This window comes from Talpa europaea (assembly GCF_964194135.1).
Source record: "Talpa europaea genome assembly, chromosome: 12".
Classification (NCBI taxonomy): Eukaryota; Metazoa; Chordata; class Mammalia; order Eulipotyphla; family Talpidae; genus Talpa; species Talpa europaea.
Genome location: NC_140079.1, coordinates 63,344,955 through 63,370,946, shown reverse-complemented (window position 1 = coordinate 63,370,946; position 25,992 = coordinate 63,344,955). Strand labels below are relative to the sequence as shown.

Below are 25,992 nucleotides of genomic sequence, written 5' to 3'. Positions count from 1 at the left end.
TTATTTTTGCTTTCCTAGCAGATCCCATAGGAAACTGATTCCATAAAAGTTTATAAAATTTTACCAGCAGTCATGCCTTCTAAGTATCAAGCAAGACCACAGTGTCAATACTGCCTAATAGCCACTGATGGGAAGGCCCTATATCCTAAAGTCATTCTGTAATATTTGTCATATGTCATATTAGAACACATCTCATTTGAACATTTCTATCCTGAAGGAAATGGTCATCCTTATATGAACTCATTTTCTATTATCACTCCACTGCCATATCCTTCCCTGCTGCCACTATAATTTCCTTCATGGCTTGAAAAGCTAATACATGTTTAAAATTTAATTCATGATTCTATAAAGAAAAGTTAGACTTTATATTCTTGTTCTTCTACATTCTTTCATGCTGTTCTGTACCCTTCAAAAATATCTTCATGGGTAACTTACCTTAAGAGTTCGAGTCAAATGCAGCATTGGTAAAAACTCCGTATGTTCCTAGGTGGCTAAAGAAAAGAAACACAAGGAATGGCCTGTCATAAGGTGCTTAGTCCTTGACCACAGTCCTTGACCACATTGTTTCTGCAGAGAACATGATCACCACCACCCTGCTCCTGCAATTCTGCTTTGAAAGGGAAAGAAAAGTAAATGCCAAAGAGATGAGATCCTACTTAATAGCTCTGTTAAGTTATTATTAAGCTTTGGGTACTTAATAACTGCTATGCACCCTAAGGGGCTGCAGTCTCTTCTGGGTGAGAGGATCTTTACAAAGCTGCCAACCTTGGGCCTCCCTGATGGGGCAGGAGGTTGAGTGTGGTGCTGTGAAGCTATCCACAGCCCCTACAGCGCTCATTAGATCCCAGCAGGTCTGCGAGAATCCCACATGGTGCGGTGGCAAACCTCTCCTGTCTCGCCAGCTGCTCCCCTCAGCAGTGTATTTCAGTCAGTCTGCCTGTTCTGTTCCCCTTTCTGTCTCTGGTGAATCCCCTCACCCTCCCGTGCATCTGGCCTCTACCCCGGTTCTTGTATAAATAAATAAATCTTTAAAAAAACAGGGCCTCCCCGGTGGTGCAGCGGTTGAGCGCTGGGTTGCAAAGCTGCCCGCAGCCTATGCGGCGCCGGTTTGATCCCCGGCTGCTCCCCGGCCACCGGAGGAGGGTCCCACATGGCGCCCAGACCTCTCCTGCCGCCCGCTGCTCCCCTCAGCAGTGTACTTCGCTCCTTCTGCCTGCTCTGCTCCCTGCTCTGGCTCTGGTGAATTCTCTCACCCTCCCTCGCTTCTGACTGTACCCAGTGCATGTATAAACAACAAACAAACAAACAAATAAATAAATTTAAAAAAACATGCCTCTATTTAAAACAAAACAAAACAAAACAATACAATGCTGTCAACCTTATACTTGATCATCTGGCAATGGTTTTCAAAGAATGGTAGTACTGCCCCCTAGGGGCATTTCCTGATTTTCATCATGATCAAGAGTTCTACTGAGTTTTAATGGGCAGGGGTCAGAGGGGCTGGATGTCCCACTAGACATGACAGGAAACAATTCTCTTATACCCCACACAGCTCTTGAGTATCTACTCAGCATTCATATTGATGAAAAATCTCTGAGCCTGAGGCTTAACTGCTTTAAGATAGTAATACTATTAACTGCTCAAAAATATTGAGGTTTTTATTTTTGCCTGTTTTAAAATGTAATTACCATGTGGACTGAGGGAAGACTAATGGGTTTTACAACTTTTTCCCAGAGTTGTCCGCCATGCCATTTAAGGAATATCAGATTAGTGTTAGGAATGCTTCTGATGCTGTTTGAATCATGAATACAATTCTACCCAAAAGTGTGAGTTTCTGATCACTCACAGCATCTGCTAGTGTAGTGCCCAAACTTCAGCATTTATTGCTATTATGCATCACTTTCCCTTTTATCTTTCCTTTATAACTAGGGCACTTGTTGATTTTTAAGAATATTATATGTAGCTAGGATATATTATCTGTGTATTTTAATTTTGACTTAGTAAAGGGAACATTGCAAAAGATTTGCTGCAAAAAGGAGGCCTATGTATGATCATTCTGACATATGACATTGAATTAAAAAGCCTAAGTAAAAACAAAATTATCTAAACATAAAAATTTCTGTTTTACCTGTGAGGGTTCAAGGGGCTTTTCCCATCATCTGAAATAAGGGAAAAGGCACAATTAGTTTAGAAGAAAACAAGATGGAGAAAGGTGCATTAAAGGAGTGTATTGGGAACAGTCACTCCCTAAAAGTAGGACCAGTTTTAAACAAAATTAAATATTTGATAACATATAACTCCAGAGTACTTTACCTTTCTTTTCTTCCCTGTCAATAAAAACCTCTCTTCATAACTCTGGTTCCTGCCTTTGGACTCTTAGCTATTTTTGGTGATGGTTGTTGAGATCTTAGGTCCTCCAAACCCTTTTTTTTTTTTTTTGGCATTTGAGGCCCCCTATCATTGCATCCTGTACGACAATCCTTCAGCTATCAACTGCACAAGCTAGTCACATAAACAAATCTATGCTGGCAGCAACCTGTCAGTCATCTCTGGATAATGGGAAGGGGATGTGGGAAAAGCATATTATGGCTAAATAAGTTTAGAAAAGGTCAAATGAAAAGGAACAAGTATATTAATTGCAAGTCATTATTGAACCTTCCATATCATAATGAATATGCATCTTGAATTTGTAGGATAGGGAGATATAGTATGCTACATTTTCCTATTGTTGGGCCATAGAAGCCTAGGAAGTTTAGAATCAAATTGGGATAGGTCAAGGAAAAATTCCACATTATCCCCAAGAAATTTTTTTATTATAAAGATACTAGAGGATATTGGTCCTTCTTGGTGGCTCAGAGAGTTCCCTAGAAATGTCTCAAAAGTAAAGAAACAACTTGGGGGAAATGCAGGAACAATGTATTCCTACATTAGAATCCAGGTCTTAGGAGTTTGAACAAACACACATGTGACAAGGAAGTGTTATAGAGCAGCCCCGATATTGAACGGGTTCCTGGCTGTGGGTCCTCACCCGCGCGCTTAAAAGGGACTTAATCCTCCACTACAGGCACACACAAAAGGTTAATAAAAGGTTTATTTACAAGGGAAAAGGAAATAAGGAAAATGTACAACTCAGGGAAAAAATAGAGAAATAAAGTCTTTAATGCGTCCTACCAGATCCGACGACCTGGAAACCCAAAGTCACTCTCTGAGCTGGCCAGACACTGCTAGCTGGTGGAGAGCCAAAATGGGGAACCTCCCAAAGCCCACGTGTCTGCTTTTTATCAACCTGGCTGCTTAACCCCACCCTCAGTTCCCAGCCACCTTCCCTTTGGTGGTGATGGGATTTGGAGTTCCCAGTGTCTTTGGCTTTGGCCTGGGGTGGGGGTGGAGTCCACAAAGCCTGTATGGAATTAGCTTTAGGACATCCTTTTCCCCCTAACAGAAGGATTGGTTGTATCTCTTTGGTTTTTAAGAAGAGAGTTACTCTTTGTTGATTGTCCTAGTCACCCAATCACAGGGGTGTATAGGAAGAAAATTTAGAAAACCAGCCTCAGTGAGATGGTGGCTTCTCAAAGGAGAGAGCATAAGAGTAGGCAACAAGTGGTTCAGCCCCTGAGTTTTTTGTTTTTTGTTTTTTCTTTAACCTATATTGTTACCTTTACTTTAGCCTTAATTTGTGAAATTTTTTTTCATAGAAAAGTATGACATTTTATTTTGATTAGAAATGGCACAATTATTTTTTACTCTTGTTATGCATTCAGTTTTTTTTAATAAATTTTATTTTTATATTCCCCATACAATTGCAACCCCCTTATTTTGACCCCAATCCCTCCCCTCCCCGCCCCCTACCCCCCATAGAGTGTCCCTGGTTCATAGTTTTTTGTTGATTTTGATTTTCACTTTCTTATAGTTATTCATTTTCCTGGCCCCTTATTTAAGTTTTCTAGATTCCTGCTATGAGTGAGACCATCCGGTATTTTTCTTTTTCTTTCTGGCTTATTCAGCCCCTGAGTTTTAAGAATAGGTGTTGAAACTCCTCAATTCCAAACTCTGCCAGGGACTTTTAACATAGACCTTTTCAGTTATTATAATTTAAGTACTTCTGACCCTCCCCCTCCCAAGCCCCTGGTTTCTTTCATTTAGCAATGCTGAAAAAGAGCCCCATTAGCATATAAAAAGATTTCTAAAGGGGCCTCCCTGGTGGTGCATAGTGCTTCAGAGCACTAGGAAGCTATCAGCAGCCACTGCAGTGTTAGAGTCCCAGCCAGGGAGCAGGCCCACATGGTGCAGCAGAGGACAGCTGCTCCCCTCAGCAGTGCATTTCAGTCAATAGGCCTGTTCTGTTTCCCACTCTGTCTCTGGTGAATCCTCTCACCCCTCCCCCACTACCTCTAGCCTGTACCCCAGTTCTTGTATGCATAAATAAATAAATTTTAAAAAGGATATCTAAAGTTATCAGGATAAGTGTCTGGGGCAGCCATAAGAGGGATGTCTTAACCCTTAAGGGACAGTTCCCTTCTTTTATTCCTAGACCAGATCTATTTTTGATGAGCTGAGCACCCTGATAAACACAGGTTCCCTTACCGAGGATTTCATCAATTTTTGCCATTTTCCTGCTTAAACCTTACATTGATTCCTCAAGTTTTCATGAAAATGAACATGTCTCTTAGTTTGCATCCAAGTTCTTACTTACCTGTTTCATTATTCACTTCTACCAGCCTTTTCTGAATTAGATGCACTAAACAATGGCCAGACCACTAGCCCAGTTATTTCACCTTTTCAGGTATTTTCACATACTATTATTTTTGCTGGGACTCTACTTCTATGTTTTTTTCTTGGCAAAATCATTCTCATTCTTCAAAGATCTTAGAAGAACCCTTTCTTACCCATCAATCTGCATTGGACACCTATTTTGTGTTCCAGTAATACTTAGGCAGTACTTTTGTTAAACTAAGTACACTTGTATTAACACTAGTTTAACTTGTTTGTCTCCTTATCCTACTGAATTATACATTCTTAATATCAGGTACCACCCCTTTGGGTTCCACTATCTAGCACAGTTGACCAATACCTGATTTGTACATGAAAGAATGAGTGAAGAAAGTATGACACTTTTCCAACTAGATTTTGGTGACAACTAATGTTACCTAGACTAGAGGACCCCAAATGCCAGTGTGTAATCTAGCTTCATCAGAATTTGGAGGAGGGAGAATATTTTTAAAAATTTAGATTGCTCATTTCCAGATCTCCCTACATGAGCAGCTGTATTTTTGTGAAGTTCTGTGTTTTGGTAATGGTGATTCTGATGGGTAACCATTTCTCAAGATCATTTATCTTGCTCCTGCTTTCTTTTAATGTAAATATTTTCAAACATGAACTACTGAAGTTGTGGTTGCATGGCCCCACCCCAAATTACACAAAAGAAGAAAATAAGGAGCACCTTCTTTCCTATTTACCTTTTTGTCTGAAGCGCTTTCTGAGCAGAGCCAGGAATGTTCCACCCATCACCAAACCTGTCATTGAAGCCACTGCTCCTCCAAAGTAAGCTAGGGCTTCCTGGATAGTGAGTGGTCCCGCTGCAAAACACACACACACAAGCACAGATGTAAGTGTACTATGCAAGGATCCTGAGGACTCTACAATGGGAGGTCAAGTAGGATCACCGAAGTGCTGATAGGCATAAGGGAAGATCTGAAGTCATAAAACCACTGCAGAGGATGGGAAGCAGAGCCAGACTTTATTCCTAACACTTAGCTATCACAGGTGATTTTCCAAAGGAGTCAGGGGAAGGACCCAATAAAGAGAATTAAAGGGTAGACACAAGAAATGGAAGTTTGAATAATAAACCATAGGTAGTTTTGGGTGGTGACGGTGGGGCAATCAGACAAAGTTATGCAACAAAAACTGGCTATAACAAGCTGCTAGAGAACAAAAATGAAAAAAGCCAGGAGGGCCTTCCTGGTTGTACAGGGGTTAAAGTCTCAGTGCTATCATGCTATCTGTAGATACTGCAGCAGGAGTTCAATCCCCAGTGAGGGAACTGACCCCCATGGCACAGCAGACCTCTCCTGTCTTGCCCGTTGCTCCCCTTAGAAGGGTATTTCAGTAGATCTGCCTGTTCTGCTCCTCACTCTGTCTCTGATGAATCCTCTTACCCCCTGCATCTCTGGCCAATTCTTGTATGTATAAATAAGCCTTATAAACAGGTAGAGCTCATTAAGGCAGATATATGGTATTTTTAGAGGTGTAGGAGAGACAGTGGTTTTCTAAGACAATAAATTAGGAATTTGCATGAAATAATATCTAAAACAGTTTGCAACTTTAAGATATATTACACAGAGATCATAAAGAAATGAGAGGAAACATGCGAATCTGAGCTCTGAAAAAAGTGGAGAGCGTTGGCACACAGTCATTGAATTTAATTCCGACTGCTCTATATAAGGCAAGGAGAATCTGCTTGATTAATTATGAAACATTTATGAAACACAGGGTAAACCCAGTGATACAAAACGAGACTACACAGAAAAGAAACACTGATTTTATTATTTTCTGTATCAAAATGACTTTCTTCCCCTCCCCCCCGCCCCACACAGGCTCCATGCTTAATTTTATTTTTTTCCTTTATGTTTTAAAAATTTTTTTTTAAATTTACATCATTGATCATTTTTAAACAATATTTGCTTCCCCTCCCCCCTCAGGTGTAATCCTCATAGAGTTTCCTTCACCAGTGCACCCGTGCACCATCACCTCAGTCCCCTGTGCTCCTCCCTCCCTCCCTCCCTCCCTCTGGTCCCTCTTTCTTCCTTCTCCCCTGCAGGATGTCTCTGATTTATAATTGTCTGTTTTTGCTTTGTTGTGTTTTGTACTGTTATTATTTTTTTTACAGTGATGTCTTATTTGGTTCCCCTATATACCTGCTATAAGTGAAACCATCTGATGATATTTTTCCTTTTCCTTCTGGCTTATTTTACTCAGTATATACTTTTTTTTTTAAGATTTATTTATGCATATAAGAACTGGGTACAGGCTAGAGGTGCGGGAGATGAGAGGATTCACCGGAGACAGAGTGGGGAACAGAACAGGCAGAATGACTGAAATATACTGCTGAGGGGAGCAGTGGGCGAGACAGGAGAGGTCTGCTGTGCCATATGCGTAGCTCCCTGCTTGGGGATCGAACTTGTGCTGCAGAGGTTGTAGATAGCTTCACGGTGCTGTGTTTAACCCCTTCACCACTAGGGAGGCCCTCAAAATGACTTTCTAATCCATAGGAAAAACATACCTTGACATATTGGCATGGTAGCTGACCACTGGCCATTCTCTTGACATGCTGTTCTCACAGAGCCATTAAGTAATTGACCCTCTGGACAATGGAAGCTGCAGGTTGATCCATAGCTGAAATTTCCCCAAGGGTTGGAGCAGTTCATCAGTATTGACTCAGTTATGTGTAGCTCAGAGCATTTGATGGCTGCAGAAAAAAATGAATGCAGAAAAAGCAGACATGTAGAATGAAGATGAAAGAGATTATGGTTTCATGATCTCTAGAATCATCAGTAGAATGAGAGAATATAAAAGGTCAGAAAGGAAATAAGCCACTTCCATTTAAGTTAGTTCCTCCAATATCACACATACTGAGATACTCATTCAGAGAATGACAGCCAAAGAACTAACATGGGCACAGAGTAGCATTCATTAAATGATCGGCTAAAGGACTGACCCGTCTTGCCTATGAAACGGCTAATTCCAAAATTTTCCTCCTAAAAATGCTGTTGTTCTAGATATTATTATCACTACTGGAAATTAGTTGGAATGTAAGTATGTGTTTATTAAATTACTTAATCACTCAGCATAGGTGGCCTTTGAAAGTTTGAACGAAGAGACTGCCATCCTCTTTAAATTATTTTCCAGGGAGCTCCGGGTTATTCTCCCCATTTTCTGGATAGGAAACTAAAACTCAGGATGTTTAATTTAATGTAAATAAATATTGAATGTAGTTATATTTACAAAGCACTGGTCTGTGCTTCATAGGAAATACAAAAATGAAAGAGACACAGCCTTCATGTAAAGGGTGACAGCTCTTCAAGAAGTATCATCCATATTTTACCTTTTTACTTAGGTCCCAATAAGGAACACACTGGAAGTTTATACTGTCAAATAATTAATAGAATAGCAACTTGCATTTCACAATGCATAATAGCTGGATTCATATTTAGCATACTTATTATTCTAAGACAGTTTAGACATTTACAACTGCCCGCTCCTTTTCACATTACCTTTGCATGTTGGACCTACTGCTGTCCATTGTCCTGAAGGTCTGCATCTGAGAGCATCATCTCCCATGAGAGTGAATCCAGCTTTGCATCCAAAGTAACAAGTGGTATTCAAACCAAACCTTCCCAGGTGATGCCTACAGGACATTGTTCCCTGGTCTGGAATGATGAGAGCTGGACACTGCACCTCTGGAGTAAGAGCTGATACTCTGCCTGCTGTGTGAAAATGTTTCAATTTAGAGATCTCCCAGTGAAAAGGATAATAAATTATTTAAAAGTGTCCTTGGAGAGATGATTCTCTTGATCAGAAGGAAAAAGTAGAGGCTATGTGTGTGCCAATGTTAATGATGTTAAAAACAAAACAAAACAAAAAATTGGAAGAGTTGGTGCAGAAATAAAAGAGATTCAGTAGAAATTGAAATATATATAGACCAATTGCTTGCCACAGCTACTTTACTGGGAGGTGGTACTCTCCTTTGGCCAAAAGTCACCATGAAATGTGAGGTATTAATGTCACTGGATTTGTTGTTATTAACTTCTGATGGGTCAGAGAGATAATGGTTGACTTCTATGCACCTCCATTTGAAGAACTGGACCAGTGAGTTCAACCTGTCTCCTTCTAGTCTCTCTGACAATGAAGCAGTGAAAATCACTCAATCAATTCAATAGAGCTCTGAGAAAAGGAGGTCAAAATTATGAAAAATAATTGATTAAAAATCAATATCTTTTTATTTTTTTTTTTTTTTTTTTTTTTAAGATTTTTTTATTGATTGATTGATTGATACATACATACATACAAGCACTGGGTACAGTCAGAAGCGCGGGAGGGTGAGAGAATTCACCAGAGCCAGAGAGAGGGGCAGAGCAGGCAGAAGGACCGAAGTACACTGCTGAGGGGAGCAGCGGGCGGCAGGAGAGGTCTGCGCGCCAAGTGGGACCCTCCTCCGGTGGCCGGGGAGCAGCTGGGGATCGAACCGGCGCTGTAGAGGCTGCGGGCAGCTTCGTAACCCAGTGCTCAACCGCTGCGCCACCGGGGAGGCCCTCAATATCTTTTTATTCAAAAGTATGAAAGGTCCTCTCTCTCCTTACAAAAATGTTTAATATATAGGCTATGTTTCCTAGGCCCCAACAGTTGGTCTACTTCATAATAAGAAGTGGAACTTTCATTGCAATAATACTATAATATGTTCCTGTCACATAGTAAGAGTTTATATGAGTGTTTGTTATTTTTGTTGAAGAAATTCCCAGAGGAAGAATTGTCTCAGTAAGCATATGCCATCTTACCTTCACAAGTTGGAGGAGGTGCTGTCCATTTTCCAGAAACTGTGCATTTAACATTGTCGAACCCCTCCAATTTAAAGCCTTTGTTACAGAAGAAATGACATGTGGAGCCAAAACTGAATACTCCATGGGTGTTAGAACAATCCAGGCTTCCCTGCTCTGGGGCAAATAATTCTGGGCACTTGATGGCTGCAGAATCAAATCAAGAATGTCACAATCTGCAAGTTTATCTAGAAGCTCTGTTTTGCATCAAATCATTCATCTATGTTTTCCACAAATATTTACTGATTACCTACTCTGTCAACAAGTATAGTCAGCAGGCATTCCATAACAATATCACAGGTCTTTTATAGTGGGCTTTACAGAGTAGGTATAGTGGGCTTGCTGAGAGGAGTATAAGAAGTCATAAAAATGAAAAATCAAGAACTTAAGCAGTCATACTCATAATCCTCTTCTCTCTAAACCTGTTAAAGTGTCTTTCTAGCCTCCCACATCTCTCACTATCCTGTATGGATGAAGTCCAGGAGTTCATCTCTGCCCTTCCTCCTACCCAAGACTACCTCCTGGTAGTGTCTTGGTCAACTTCTATCCTAAGTTATTTATTTTCTCTACTTGGGTCCCTAGCCTATCTTTTAATACCACAATCCATAGCACAGGAAAGCTTAACAGCTCCTGGTCAAGCTAGGTTAATCCCTGGGAATTCCCTAAACTGATCTTATGTGTTTTACCTATGGTTCTTGTCTCACACTCTCTTGAACTTCTTCCTACTTCTGCTGAGTAAAATCCCACCCATCTTTCAGGATCTCTCCAAAACCTCTGCTAATGTCTACAACTTAGTATCTCCTCAGAATACCTCCTCTTTTTTTTTTTTTTGTAACTCATAATATCACGTGTCATTTCTTTTCTACTGGATGAAAAGCTTCTAAAACCCAAGAACCATAAATCTTGTGTTTCCCACAGCTCACAGCTGCAGGATCTCAGAGTTTGTGCTCAGCAATCATTTGCCAAGTAGACGAAGAGATGAACATTTAACTTACTAACCACTTCCCTCAAAAAATATTTTACATGAATTATTGCAGTTATATACTTTTCTTAGCATAATATTCTTCTCCTCCTTAAGTCCTCTGACATAAGACTTTTATTTATCAACAAACATTGGATGATTAGCAAGCACAGTGATTATTGTTTCTTCAAAATTCAACGTTATTCTGAAAGCAATGCCTTGGTCAGGAAAGACTAATTTTACTTGGCTATTTTGCCTTAAAAATAGTTCTTGAATCTTTTGTAATGCCTCATAGAAAAGTGACATATTCTGTCACATATTCTGGCTAATGTATTTTTGAATGACAGTTCACTCACCAAAGGATTGTAGAATTTTTTGCATGAATCCACTGAAAACAACCAAAGTAGCCATTGATTTTCAATTTAATACTCTCAAATTTTTGAGTTTCAATAAATCCATGCTTTGCAGTTCAATTTTATCAAACATGTATTATAATTGTTATAATCATAAACTCTAAATTATCTGTGAGAATTTTCACTACCTTGACTTTACCAGAGTCTCCCAATATTTCCTAGTTAAGCCCAAGAGAGTGCATAAAATCAGATGCCTGAGAACATGGGTCTTGTATCCCAGGGATTCAAGAGGGGTGCTGGGCCTCCCCAGTGGCACAGCGGTTGAGTGGTGGGCTGCGAAGCTGCCTGCAGCCTCTGCAGTGCCAGTTCGATCCCCCGGCCGCTGGCAAGGGTCCCACATGGCATGACAGACCTCTCCTGCCGGGCCTGCTGCTGCCCTTAGCAGTGTATTTCTTTAGTCTGCCTGTTCTGTTCCCCGCTCTGGCTCTGGTGAATTCTCTCACCCTCCCGCACTTCTGACTGTACCCAGTGCTTGTATAAATAAATAAATAAATCTTTAAAAAAAGAAAAGAAAAGAAAAAAAGAGGGGTGCAAAAATATTTGCAAAAATGAATGAATAAGTTAGCACAATTTTATTTGGATGCACCCTAAAAAATATTTTTATCTGGTCTGAAAAGAAACAAGAGGAACTACTATTTAAAAAAATGATTCAAGTGGCTGGCATATACAAAGAGAATTACTACAACATAAAATACACTGGGGATGTTGCTTTGGTCACAATTTTGTCATTCTTATCCTGTCAAGGTTATAGAGCCTGCCATTTGTTTCTCTAAAAGTCTCTGAGCCCTCTGATGTGAAAATTAACCAGTCCAATCAAAGACCTCGAAATAACTTTAAGGTTTTGACTTTGAATTGTGTCCAGAAGTATGTTTTCCTGTCTGAGCTGTAGCCTTGATAAGGTACAGGAAAGCCTAATCTAGTCTGGGATATGGTGGCCTTGAGCAAACAGGCTGAGTTAAATTTGGCAGCTACTGGAGTGCAGGGGCCAAGTACGATGTAGAGGGAGAGAATGTCACTAGAAGGAATGACTTCTAGGGGTAACTTTGAAAAGTAGTCATGTTCTTTTTTTTAAGATTTATTTACTCATGCATGCAAGAACCAGGGTACAGGCCAGAGGTGTGAGGGGGGTGGGTAAGAGGATTCACTAGAGACAGAGTGGGAAGCAGAACAGGCAAACTGACTGAAATACACTGATGAGGGGAGCAGCAGGCAAGACAGGAAAGGTCTGTCCAGCCCTGTGTGTACCCCCGCGGCCTGCCAGGATCGAACCCGCACTGCAGAGGCTGCGGACAGCTTTATAGTGCCGAGCTCAACCACCTGCTCCACCAGGGAGACCCCAGTAGTCATATTCTTGAGCCTACTCTAAAACTTTGTTCCAAAACAAGTAATTACAGAAAAATAGGAAATTGATGAGTTGCTTTTATCACTTGTTTAATGCTCTGTTTTCATTGATTTCTGAGATAGAGCAGTCTACCATCATGCCTTCAGTGATGTTTTTCTGTAATCCATGAAATATGTGTACATGATTGTATGCAAATTCATGGATTATTAGGTTCATCCGCACTCTATCATCGACCTACAATATATTTATTTATATTACTTTAAGTAGATTTAGTAAATTCTTCTAAGAAATAGTAAATTCTGTTTCTTTTTACTTGAATTGGATATAACTTTATCAAGAAATTTTTTGAATGAAGGTAGAGCATAAATAATAAATTTAACTATTTGGGTGTTCTAAATTCAAACTCCAAAAATAAAGAGTAGGAACTCCTAGAGATATGTTAAAGATATAGAGAAAAAAATAGTGATGTGAGCCAGGTCAGAACTTGGAGGGCACAAATTTGCTATATTTTAGAACTTGGATGAGCAGGGACAGGATGCAGATAGGGTGGTGACTTGGAACCAGAACCTCCTCTCCCCACCAAGGTGAAGCTGGTCATTAGGCGGTAGGTCCACCAGCCAAACATGGTCTCCAGAGGGTGAGTGACAAAGTGATTGGAGAGCAGTGATCTCTGTCAGGATAATGTCCCAATAGGTGGTGGTTTGGGGGCCACAGCAACTGGATAAGAGCAAGTCAACACTGCTTAGGATCAGGGAATGCATTTCAGGTCTTGGAGGAAGAGGACTGGAAAGGCAGAGCCCAAGTCCTAGAAGGTCTAAAGGAAATATCAGTGGGACCACTCAAATCACAAATCTCACATTGCACTCTGAAGCAGAGGAATGCCACATTGCCCCCGGTGACTCTCAATACCTTCTGATAAATCAGGGTCCTGGGATTGGTGTTGAAGACTTAAAAGTTCATAGACTCTGGCATATAGGAAAAGAAGAGGGGCTCTTTGCCTACATCTAGAGACTAAATTTGGAGAATGATGTAGAAACAGGTACAAACACCAGGCTTAGGCTTGTTGTTGATTCTGGGGCCCCTCTTTGTTAAAGCTCTTTCCATGAAAAGGGTTGGATCTAAATCCTAGGTGGGGTGGGACTGCAAGGTGTGGGAGGGGGCTGGAGAGGAGTGAGGGGAGAGAGAGGTTTTGAAGATTTAACAACCTTGTTGGTTGCATGTATGATGACAACTTCAATGAGATAATTCTTAGAGTTTCCTTTTATTCTTTAGCCTTAAAACAGAATGTGGGAAAAACAGAGTTCGTGCTAAATGTCAATGGAATAAATGAGTGAATGAGTGAAAATTAAGTGATGAATGATAAAACACTGACACTAATTATTACCCATAAATGGCCTAGATTCCTGAATAGGCTTGTAGTATATTTTTTGGACAGTAGATGGTGGCATTTTATATACTTTAACCTACAAAATTCTTGACAGCAGAAGGGATCTCAGCAATGATCTTGCATACTCCTTTTGGAATCAGGAATCAGGTATGACATGACACCTGATTTCAGAAAAGAGCAATACAGGTCTTTAGATATCAATCTACTGCTCTTTCATTCCACAAGAAGGAGTAAAGATTTTAGCTTTTTTCCTATAACATTGATGGATTTCTATCAATAGATTCATCATCTGATCATCAGACACTGCCACTTCTAAGTACATTTCAGCACTGTAGGCAGCAACCTGGGTAATGGAAAAAAATAAATTTGCAAGTCACTGCCTTGGAACTTAGAAACCTTGGTACTGGGTGGCAGTGTAGTGTGGTCTAGGTAGAAACGCTGGCCTATAACCTAGCTCAAATCCAAGATCCACACTTACTAGCTATTTGAACTTTTCCAGCTATATATCCTCTCAAAGTCTCTGTTTCTTTATGGGGATAATAATAACTATGTTAAAGAATAATGTATGATAATACATTTGAAATACCTGGGGCTTATTACACAAGTAATATTCTTATTATTGTTGGAATTGTAATTACTGAGTGTACTGGACAAATTGAAGCAATGATGTATTTTGAAAGTAAACAGCTATGAATTAGTTGATTGAGTAAACTTCCATTTTAGAACTTACTATGTACTAGCTACTACGACATCAGTTGTTTTGGAGGCATCAAGGACAGATGAGATCTGACTCTTTGAGGATCCAGTAATTCACTGGGGACTAGTATTGAGTAAATTAAACCAGAAAATGATAAGCTTCAAAGGACATATTTTTATCACACTTCCACTTTTATTCTGTCTAGTTCTAAAGGGGATGCAAATATGAAGAAAGCACTGCTCCTGCACATAGAGAGCCTATAATCCATATAGAGGGAGGCAAGACCTAACACAAATGATGACATGACAAGGTCCTCAAGGGGTTAGGATAAATGAGCTCAGTGTCCAGGGCTGGCTCAGTGGGGTGACTGGAGGAATGAAGTGAGAAGTAGAAAAATGTAGGGAGTGGGAGTCTCAGTGACATAGCTAAACATCATAACTTAGCAGTATGAGTTTTGACTGAGTACTTACCCTCCCTGAGCATGGCTCCTTATCTATAAGATGGATATAATACAGCCTGTCTAGAATTGTGGTAAATTTCAAATGTCATAATCACATGAAGACATCTAAAAAACTAAAATGTTTTATTAAACATTATTATAAGAATACACAGAGAGGAAGAAAGAGCTTTTGCTCTAGGAACCATACTTGATGGGAAGTGTGTTACCTTTAGCTTAAGAACAGTTTCACACTATTCCCCAATGATTCTCCATCCTAAAAGATCACCTAAAAAACCATATAAAAAAAAAAAAAACAGACCAGTGAGCCTACCTTCACACATTGGTGGGGAACTCGTCCAGTGTCCAGATGGGGTACAATCCAGTCTCGCTGGTCCAGACAAAGAGAATCCCTCATCACAAGTGAACTGGCATGTAGACTTGTAACTGGACTCTCCAAGAGGTTGGACACAGGTCATTGTTCCATTCAGAGGGCTTAGCAGAGGCATGCAGGTGATGGCTGACATGGGCATGGGGAAAGAGGAGAGGAAAGATTGTTTTAGAACATAACAGCCTGAAATCAACAAAGAGTGTGTGTGTGTGTGTGTATGTTTGTGTGTGTTTGTGTTCTTAACACACAAGAGAAGCTTTGGTTAGAAATGATTATTTGAATTTCATGGTGTTTTATCACCAGGTCATGGATGTATAAAATATCAGCAGCTTACAGCTGACTGGCATTCTGAAATGCTCATCCACAGAGAGCTTTGGAGATGATTTTAAAAGAAAATGGTACTGTGCTTGAAAATAGTGATGCAGTTCATTTCCCCTGGACAGGAGTGGAAGTGGCTACTACCTTGATATCTTCAGAAGCAGACCTTGCCAGAAAGCAAAGGCAAATGATTGGAAATAGGAAAATGGAGTAAAAGACCTCTCCCATCCTACTTCAAAAGCTCCTCTCCTTACCAGGTGATGAAAATAACCTGGGTTCAAATTCTGGCTCTTACTTATTAACAATATATCTAGGGACCTTAAGCTTTCTGAGTTTCAATTACTTCATCTATGAAATGGGAGAAAATAATCCTTGCTTTTCAGGGATACTTGGTTTTAGAAAAATAATTCAATCATACATAAAACTAAATTTTAAAATATTTGAAAAATCATGGACACAAAGTAGGCACATAATGTAATTGGACATCTTCAAAAACTCTTTCTATATATCTTATCCTACAGAGAACAGCCCCATATGACTCTACTTGCTCACTTACCAAAAAAGTAAGTGGTTGTTTGTCACAGTTTACACATATAGAGTTTAAAGTGCTTGGGGACTTGCTTACGTTGGAGATCATGCACTGGCTTTTGGCAAATCACTTAACTTCTCTGAGCTTCAAATTCTTTACCTTTAAAATGTGGAGAATAGCATGATATAGTTCTAGGAATTTTACAAGAATCAAAAGTAAAAAAAAAACTCTATATGCAAATGTTAATAACTATCGAGAAGTCACTGCCACCTAATGGAATAAAAAAGATGAAATATATTGACATTACAAAATGAAGACTGAGAGAATACATGGTTTAGGGTATTTCTTCATGGATTGGTCTGAGTATGACTTTATAGCACATGGTTCACGATAGACCCTTACAAGTTCTATTAAAGGCCCTTGTAAGGAGTTGGTGCTATGGCAGAACCTAGGGCCATTCTTTAATCACTGCTTTGAACAACTTGGGGTTTCAAGGGTATTTTCTGTACCTGATCCTCCCTTCATCCTTTTCCATTTTCCAGCAAACATTCAAACAATCCAAAGACCTAACTATTTTGTACCACTTCAAAAATCCCTATGTGTTCAGTGTATATCTGTGTGGTGGGGGTGTGGGGAGGAGAACAGGGGACATGTTGAGGAGCCTATAAATTGTATGGAAAATTGGGAGGGTCTTATGTCAGGGAGTCCATTTCCAGCTCTTTTTGTGGCCTGACCTGGCTGATAATTTGGGTGGGGTTAGGGGACAAAGAAAAGGGAAATTGTCTGATAACACTCTCTGAGAAGGATTACAACAGCATATGGATTGCAGGCCTCATGGTACCTTCCTGTTCAGCGTACTTTTTGGTTATTTCACTCCATGCTCAGGCAGCAGCAAGAGAAGTTTAGTCAGTGTAAACAAAGAACTAAAAGCAGAAGAAAACTGGAACTGGAAGGTCAAAGGAAGTAATGTGGTGAGTGGCAACCTCCCTGCTGTGAAACGCCCAAGGGTAGGACAGTGTGAAGCAACGAACTGTAATCTGTGCCTTGCACAGCCCAGGTTGCCCGGAAGAGTTCTGATCACTGTGCTAACCCTGTTCGGGGGCTCCAACTTCTTCCCCAAAGTGTGTGGACTTTGTAATCTGTCCAGTCTTCACTATAGCCAGGTTGAGAGCTGAGGGGGAAAGTTCACAACCTCCCCTTGTCACTCCCGACGCAGCTTGGAAGGTGGACCCAACCCCAGCTCAAATCGACTACTATATTCTCTGAGACATGAGGAATGACAGTCAATTCTGCTGCATTTATTCATTTACTCATTCATTTATTTACAGTTTACCTATCTTAGCAGTGGGGTGTATATACGTGTGTGTGTGTGTACATGCTCACATGTGGTCTGTATAGCAAGTGGTTTCCTCTTCATTAAAAACACGTATCTGCTCACTTTCTCTCTGATGTTGAAAGTGTACAAAGTGACAAATGAAGGCAAACAATGCAGAATTATCTAGCATTTTGCCTATTTAAGTTTATTATTAAAATTGTATACGCATCTATTAATTGCACTGGGGAAAATGTTGAAGATTCACCCAAGAATGCTAACAGTGTCTAATTTAGGGTGAAAGTATGAAGTTATTTAAGAGGATTCTTTCTGTTTCTCTATTTTTTCTAGCTTCTATAAATGAAAACCTTGCTTTTTGAAAGTAATATTTGTCAAAAAAAAGTTACTAAATAAATGGATTCATTGAGTAGAAAAAGTAATGGGGGGGTATAAAAAGCATTTATCTGGACTTCAATTCCTACACATAGATGATTCAAAATAGTTTTACTTCATATAATATTGACAGAATACTGTATTTTCTGTCAAGTACAATGTAGATATACATGCATGTGCTGAATATGCATGTTTCTTTCTTCTGAGAATTGTGTCACCTTGCATTTATAGATTAGTTTCTTCTTTTTATCTTTTCACTTTATCCTAAATGTGTTTAATATACAATTGTGGAGGATATTTGTAGCCAGGCACCTAAAAATTATGTCCCTCCTATTCCACTCTATACCCATGGATTGTTCCCTGTTCTGACATTGTACTTCATGGCTCCTTGAAGTGTAGGTCAGCCTTGGGACAATCACCCTGAAGCTATTTTTTCCCTCCTTTCCAGATGCTGTTTGTGTCCAGGTGTGAAAGTTCATCTGGTTCATGATAGGCCTTTACAAGTTCTATTAAAGGCCCTTGTAAGGAGTTGGCAGGAGCCATTACCCAGCTCCTTCTGCCAAACTTGTATTATTTGTTTAGTACCTGAAGACATCTTCATCTGGGATCCCCAAGGTACAAGATGAACATGTTTATTCACTTTCCAATTCATTTCATGTGTCTGACCCTTTGACAGTTATGACCTCTAAAATGTAGCCTTCTAAAATACAACATGCAACTTTTTTTCCAAGATGCTGGAAAAGAATTCATCTTACCTTGGCATTCTGGAGGAGGAGCACTCCAGTCCCCAGTATCCAAGCATTGCAGGACTCTTGCTCCCACGAGGAGTAAGCCTTTGTCACAGGTGAAGCTGCAGGTTGACTGGTACTTAAAGGCACCAAAGGGGTGGGAGCAGTTCAGTTGGGCCTTGTCTGGAGCCAGAAGATCCTGGCACTGCACAGCTAAGGATTAAGGAAGCAAGGAAATAAGGAAACTGTAAAGCACATATACTCATTGATTTCTACCCCTTAACCCTTTTTAGTGCCAAGGGATTTTGGAATTGGACATATTTATGCTTATGGAAGATAAGTGTCATTTAATCACAATAGCACATGAAGGATTTTATGAGGAAAATGATGAAAATTTTGGCAATATGTAGCAATAATCTTTGAGATGTCATATTTTGGGGCCTAAGACTATGCTAAGTATATAATTGAGATGCATATAAAATCAATTCACAGATTCCTTTTTTATCAAGACGATTCATAAGAGCAAAGTATGGAAAACAAACATAAATGCCACTAATAAGAGGCTGAAGATAAATTATGATGGCTACCTGAAGGAGACATTAAAGGTCACTAAAAATTGTATATTTCACCTTGAAAAGCTATGGGGCATTTTTCAATGCATAATCTTAAGTTAAAAAGGAGAATAAAAATGACTCATACTGCATGATCTCAATCATTAAAATAGGTGGTTGCATACGGAGAGAACACTTTTATTCTATATGTTGTCTTTTCTCATCTTTATGTGAGCATTAATTGTCATGACCTCATAGAGTAAAGTACTTATACATATCTGCTTATTACTGTTATTAGCAGTAGTAGGAATAGCAGTAGTGGTAGAAGTAATAGGTAAAAGTAATAGCATTAAAGTTACGCATCAGTTGCAAACCCTGAATGTCAGGGTGGAAAACATGAGAAAGGGCCTATCAAAGGAGGAGCTGAGACTACATTTCTGGATGCTTAAGAGAACATCTTTTCTATATCATTAGAAGTTTACCTGCTTGGAGACAAACATGGCTCTAGGGATCCCTTAAGTTCCCTTTGTTTTAAACATGTGAAAGGTCTCTTTGTGTCTGTCTCAGACAATTCTTCCACAATACACCCCATCACTCTTACTAAACCTCATTGTCATGGTGCATGACCTTCTATTCCTCTACTGCCTCACTGGTGTGTTTTTCAATTATGGTAAAATACAAGTAGCATAAAATGTGTAAGTTACCACTTAACCCTATTTAAGTGCAGAGTTCAACGATATTAAGTGTATTCTTCTTGTGGTGCCACCATCCATGTCCAGAACAGTTTTCATAATCACACACTAAAACTCCATACTGGTTAAACAGTACCACCCATTCTCCATCCCCACAGCTCCAGCCCTATCATTCTACTATGATTTTGATTACTCTAAGTATCTCATGTAAGTGGAATGAAGCAATTTTTTTGCACGACTAATTTATTTTACTTAGCATAATGTCCTTGAGGTTTGCCCATATTGTAGTATACATCAGAATTGCCTCCATTTTTAAGAGTGAATAGTATTCCTTTATATATATATGCCACATTTTGCTTATAAATTTATCCATTGATGGACATTAGGGTTGCTTCCATATTTACATTTTAACAATTATGAACATGTAGAATGCTGCTGTGAACATGCAGAAATCTCTCTTTGAGATCCTGCTTTTAAATCCCTCTCTCATTTTAAAGTGAGAGTATACATAGACCCAGGGGATTCACATAAATTGCCCTGAGAACCCTGTAAATGACAATCAAAATGCCGCCGACAATGCCTTCTGGGACATGACTTCTGTGTGGGGTACCCCATTTAAAAAAATAATCCCAGTGATCTTCCTGTGCCTAATTCTTGAAAAAAAGAGCATGAATTCTTTAAAAGAAAGAATGAAAGAAGATCATTTTATAAAGTCAGATTACAGACTTTTAAGGTAATATCAGCATCCTCATTATTTTACCTACGTTTGTTAAGCTTTTACACACAATAATTCACTACCATTAGTGAGGCAGGTAGGTAAGGCAGGCAGAGGGATTTCCATTTTACTGAAAACACTGAGCCTCAGGACAAAACTTGTTGCCAGGAAATGACTGAGTTCAGTGAAAGGCCTCATCCATGACCCTTCTACCATTCCATTTATCTTTTTTTTTTTTTTTTGTGGGACCCTCGCTGGCAGCCAGGGAACGAACTGGCGCTGCAGAGGCTGTGGGCAGCCTCACAGCCCAGCGCTCAACCGCTGTGCCACCAGGGGAGGCCCCATTCCATGTATCTTTCTTCATGTATCTTTCCTTCCTTCTACCCCATCTCCTTCACACCAACCCACCCTACACTTACCTCACACTGAGTAACAATGTGTTGTAATGAGCATGTTTTGTCTGAGATTGGCTTTGCTCACCACTTCATCCCTAATGCCCAACACAGCCTGGCATAGAGTAGGGCCTTAGTGAATGTCTGATGAGTAAATGAATGACAATGCTAAATGCCAATACCAATGCCTTTAATAAGCTGCAAGCACAGAAGAAGCATATAAAATTACCTTGACAGACTGGGACTGGTGCTGTCCATTGTCCCAAATTAGTACACCGAACTATGTCAGCTCCTATCAGTATGAAACCCTCAGCGCAATGAAAGCTGCAACTACTGTTGTACTGAAATTCTTGCAAGGATGGGGAGCAGTCCAGGCTTCCATGGGTAGGACTCTCCAGTGGCTCACAGGCAGTGGCTAAGTGGAGAAAGTTATCATGTGAAACTGGGCAAATAGAAGTTCTTTCTCAGACGAGTCCCTTGAGAGATGGTCCGTCTTTCCTATCTATGCTGTCAGTATGTTCGGAACCCTAAATCCTCCCTTTACCTAGAACACCTTCCCAGGTCCCTGCCCTTCAGGTCTCAACTTAGTCTTCATCTTCCTTCAGAGACTGTTCCTGTCCACCCCAACTTGGGGCTCGGAGCTCCTCCACTGTGCTTTCCCAGCTACTATTATTTCACTGTTCACCCCCTGCCCTTTAGACTGTAGTCTGTTTGAGGCTGGGATCAGTTGTGCATGGTTGTATCCAGAGCCGAGTAGTGTTTGCTCTATCAAATGTGTTCTTGAAATATTTATTGGTATTATTTGTAGAGTTGGCTCTGGAAAGAGAAGACATAAAGAGGCTGGACTTTTAAGGAAAAGGCTGGACTAACATAACATTGTTGACACTCTATTACCTATACCTACAAAATGATCCAAGTGGGCTTTGTTTTTGAAACACAGAATGTCATCCTAATCAGATTTCAATTGCCAAGTGAATGCAGCCCATGGTGAGTTCCTGAGCACAATTAAGCCATGAGCAAAATCAGTTTTTATAAAATCTGGTTTCCTTATACTCTTCCTTGATAAAGCAATTCATCTCTAGGCTAATCCTGGGTATTTTCAGAGTATCCAGAGCACCTTATACTGTGGCCTTCAGCTTCTGGGTTTTATAGAATTGGGACAGTGAAGAAGCAAAGACCTCGTAGTGATTCTCTCTTACTTTACTGATGAGAAAAGTGAGTGACTTACCAAAGGCTTCATATTCAGAAAGTAGCAAACCTGGGATTGTAATCTAGATTTCCTGGAAATTCACTAATCCAACCTTTAATTTCCTGCTACCTTACTTCTCCTTTCTGTCTTGTAAACTGAGGGTATGAGGTAATAGCACAAAATCCAGTTTTGTAATTTTATATAACTGCCTAGGATTGCATTATCCTCTTTCTACGCAATGTTCCTTTGCTCCTTTGTCAATAACTACCACCAGACACGACCATGAGGAATCTCTCTCTTTGTCCTAATGGTCACTTTAAAAAAAAATTCCCTTTCAAGTTTAGTACATAGATCACAGCTAAAATGATCATATTAACTATACTCAATCCTTAAATTCTCATTATTGTACTGTTTTCATTGTGTAATTGGCAAATCCATGCCCACAGCTGGAGAATAATGGTGAATGCACCTGTTGAAATCCAGGTGTAGCAAGGGTCTATCAGGGTCAGGAGGCCCTAATGAGGTTTGTCCAGACTTGCAATATGATCTCAGGGTGACCTGAATCTCTTAAAATATAGACTGCTCCAAGATTTTTCTAAAGTCCTCTATCCCTTTTACTACTGTAAACCCGCCCACGTAGGTCTTCTAGCTTCTACTTACAAATATAGTTGCCCTCATTTCCCCACTTACATGAAACATATAAATGAGGTCATTCTGACACTGTATAAGGGCTGTGAGTTTTGGGGAAGGAAAAATTTTTGAATATGTTTGTAGTAAAATCAGCCTTGTGTTTTTCTAGAGTCTGGCACTCTTTTTCCATCCCAGGTGTACCCATATAACTAGTGGTAGATAGGAGAATCACATCATGGCAATTCAGGCCACTTTCATCTGTATTCCTAGGAAGAACTGGGCAGGGGACACTCTACTTCCCCAAATATCTAAAACTCACCTTTACACACTGGAGCTGAGGCTGTCCACATCCCTGAAGCTGTGCACTGTACCACCTCTGGCCCAACTAGTTCAAATCCCTCTTGACAGCTGAAGCTGCAGCTGGACCACAGTGGGAATGTTCTTGCAGAGTGAAGGCAGGTCATGCTACCTTGCTCTGGAGTCTTCAGGGCTGGGCACTGGGTGGCTAAAAACAACCAGAGATCCTTAGTCCTTGTTTATGTTCAGCATCTTGGAAGCTTTTGGGTTCTGCAGCAGCTATCTGTACTTTCCCCAGTAACAGGCAAGGTGATGCACTTGTTGGCTAAATGGTACTTTCAGTAGCTATTTGAAAAGATCCAAATACCTTAATATTGACTTACTTTTTCAAAAAGCAAGTCAAATGATCACATTAATAAAACTCGATCCATAAGTTCTGATTATTGTACTCTACTCACTTTGCAATAAACAAAGGGCTAGGCATCCTTTGGTAATTTATTTGCCAGCCAATCAGAAGTTAAACAGATGACCTCACTTTACAGACATAAAGTACCATGGCAATTGCAATTAGTGTCACATGGTTAATAGGTGATTGAAATAACCAGAATTTCCCATCTAATGTAGATCCTGATTCTTTCATTTTTTTTTTTCCCCAAGAAGAAAGCTTATTCTCTCCTATGTAATTCTAGTTGTTTACAAGGATGTAAACATTTGGGGGTATATACCTATACACTCTGGGGGCTTATTTGTCCAGATTCCAGAAGCCAAACATTCCACATTGCCAGGTCCGTTCAACTTGTAACCTTCAGCACAATGGAAGCTGCACGTTGAGTTGAAAGAGAAGTTTCCTAGAGGGTGGCTACAGTTCATGAGCACATGATGAGGGAGGTCAAGTTCTCCACACTCGCTGACTGTGGAGACAGACAAAATATTGATTTTTTTTTCATTGCAGCCTGAAAGACAATGTCAAGTTTGCTGAAAGCTAGAGCTGTCTTCTTAGCCTCCTAACCCAGCCTGGTCATCTTTATGTGGTTCTTTGAGATGGAAGCGTCTGGAAAACTCATCACTCTTTCACTGGTTTTTACTTCAAACAAGTAAAATTAGTCAGCTGCCTTAATGTTTTCCTTCTAGATTTTGAATTTTTATGAGCAAATATTTAAAGAGTACAGTGATTTTACCTGAAGTGTGTCTCTAGAGCTGACAAATCTAGATTGAAGCAGACTGACAGATGATAGGGTCCAGAACTAGCCTTTATTCACTGGAGTCTCCAACATGATTTACTGCCTGGCATCAACTATACCAAGACCAATGACTATAATAATATCAACACAACAGTGGCCTCACCATATTCACATTCTTGTCCATAGAACCCAGGGAAACAGGAGCAGGTGTAGTTCCCAATGGTCTCGATGCACTCGCCTTGCATGCTGCAGGACATGTCCTGGCAGGAGGCTGCACAAATACAGAAGGGTCATAATCATGGGCATTTCCAGGAGACGTGCAGAAAAGCTGGATTCTTGTTCCAAGTCACAGACTCAGCCTCTCTTGGGTTATATTGCACCAGCTCGAACAAAAGTCCACAGCATTCTCTGGAGAGCAGCCTATAAGAAAACATGATGCTAGAGCATCATGTGGTTTCTGTTTTGGGTTGCACCTAATGTTTCCTAGGGAGAAATTGCTGTGTGTGGACAGAAGGTACAAAAGGAGCCACCAACAGATACATTATAGTATGTATTCTGTTCCTTATTGGTGAAGGCTTCCAAGGGGAGGCATCTATAATCTAAAGAATGTAGAATATGGATAGCACAGTGTATACGCATGCATCATCTGTAAGATGATTTATAAAAGATTATGCAGAAATTGTATGGGGAATATAAAAATAAAATTTATTATTTAAAAAAAAGATTATGCAGAGTGTTAAAAATAAAAAAAAGTAAAAAAAGATTATGCAACTCTCTTGCACAGGACAATCAATGCGCTTCCTAACCCTGGTATTCCTAGCCCTTAGTGCTACCCAAGGTGGGAGGGCCTTCTCTGGATGGAAAGCCACATCATAGGGCTAGGATCAGCTCTAGTACCAGGCATATGACTACAAGCAGAAACAAGCTCTCATGCATATGTGCTTACTTTAGAACTGGGAGAGTGGAGAATCAAATATACTCCCAGGATCTTACTTTCAGTTACATCTTCCTTTTCCTCATCCACCCCAATCCTCACTAAAGTCCAGTAGACCTGAAGCTATGTTGTTGTTGTGGGAATCTGTAAAGCACTGGTGATCCTTGGTCATGTTCTCAAGTTGTCTCATAATGTTGAGAAAAGAGTATGGTATCAAAAGAATGTGGTAGCATATGTGGCTAAAAAACACCAACTCTGGAGTCAGTATGAGTTTTGAAACTGGTCTTATCATCATGTAGCTTAGTACCTTGGGCAGATTCCTTGATATCTGAGCCTTTATCTTTTTAGCAAAACGAGAGCACTAGACAAACCTAATTGATGAGGTTCTTTTTTTTCTTTTTTATGAGCATTTTTATTTTATTTTATGTATTTTTACATCATTTTTCATTTTTGCACAATGTATGCATTTTCATCTTGGTTATAGTCCCCATACAATTCCCACCCTCCCCTTGTTTTGATCCTACCCCACTCACTCCCCCCCATAGTATCTCTGGTTTATAGTTGCTTGTTGATTTTGATTTTTATTATAATTAGTCTTTTTCCTGGTCCCTTGATGAGGTTCTTATGAGAACTAAATGCAGTTCCTACTGAATGGACTAATAATACATGAATGAATAACAGTGCCTGGAGCATACTGGTGTCCAGTAGGCATTATACTGTGTCTTCTAGGGGCAGGGCTGAGTTCCCTTTACTCTATTATGCTAGGACACAAGTAGTGAAAAAAAACCTCTGGACATAAATTTTATGAGGCTATAACTTCCTGAACATCTAGTCCATCAGTTATAAAATGAGAAGAATGGCCAGGGTAATATTAAAATTCCTCCCAGTTACAAAAGGCCAGTTTTCTCTAATCC

The 25,992-nt window shown here is 39.9% G+C and overlaps 1 protein-coding gene across 1 annotated transcript in view; it reads right to left on the bottom strand.

Annotated features, from left to right (window-relative positions):
- Positions 1-436: 436 nt before the first annotated feature.
- Positions 437-25,992, bottom strand: part of SELP (selectin P) — a gene marked incomplete at both ends in the record, with an annotated part of 69,002 nt that continues 43,446 nt past the window's right edge. Inside the window, 12 exons of the mRNA XM_084250075.1 lie at positions 437-491; positions 2,129-2,159; positions 5,457-5,576; positions 7,280-7,465; positions 8,271-8,483; positions 9,552-9,737; positions 15,161-15,346; positions 18,525-18,710; positions 21,077-21,262; positions 22,986-23,171; positions 23,689-23,874; positions 24,308-24,415. Of these exons, the coding sequence (XP_084106201.1) occupies positions 437-491; positions 2,129-2,159; positions 5,457-5,576; positions 7,280-7,465; positions 8,271-8,483; positions 9,552-9,737; positions 15,161-15,346; positions 18,525-18,710; positions 21,077-21,262; positions 22,986-23,171; positions 23,689-23,874; positions 24,308-24,415 (1,829 nt within the window). The remainder of the gene's footprint in view (positions 492-2,128; positions 2,160-5,456; positions 5,577-7,279; positions 7,466-8,270; positions 8,484-9,551; positions 9,738-15,160; positions 15,347-18,524; positions 18,711-21,076; positions 21,263-22,985; positions 23,172-23,688; positions 23,875-24,307; positions 24,416-25,992) is intronic.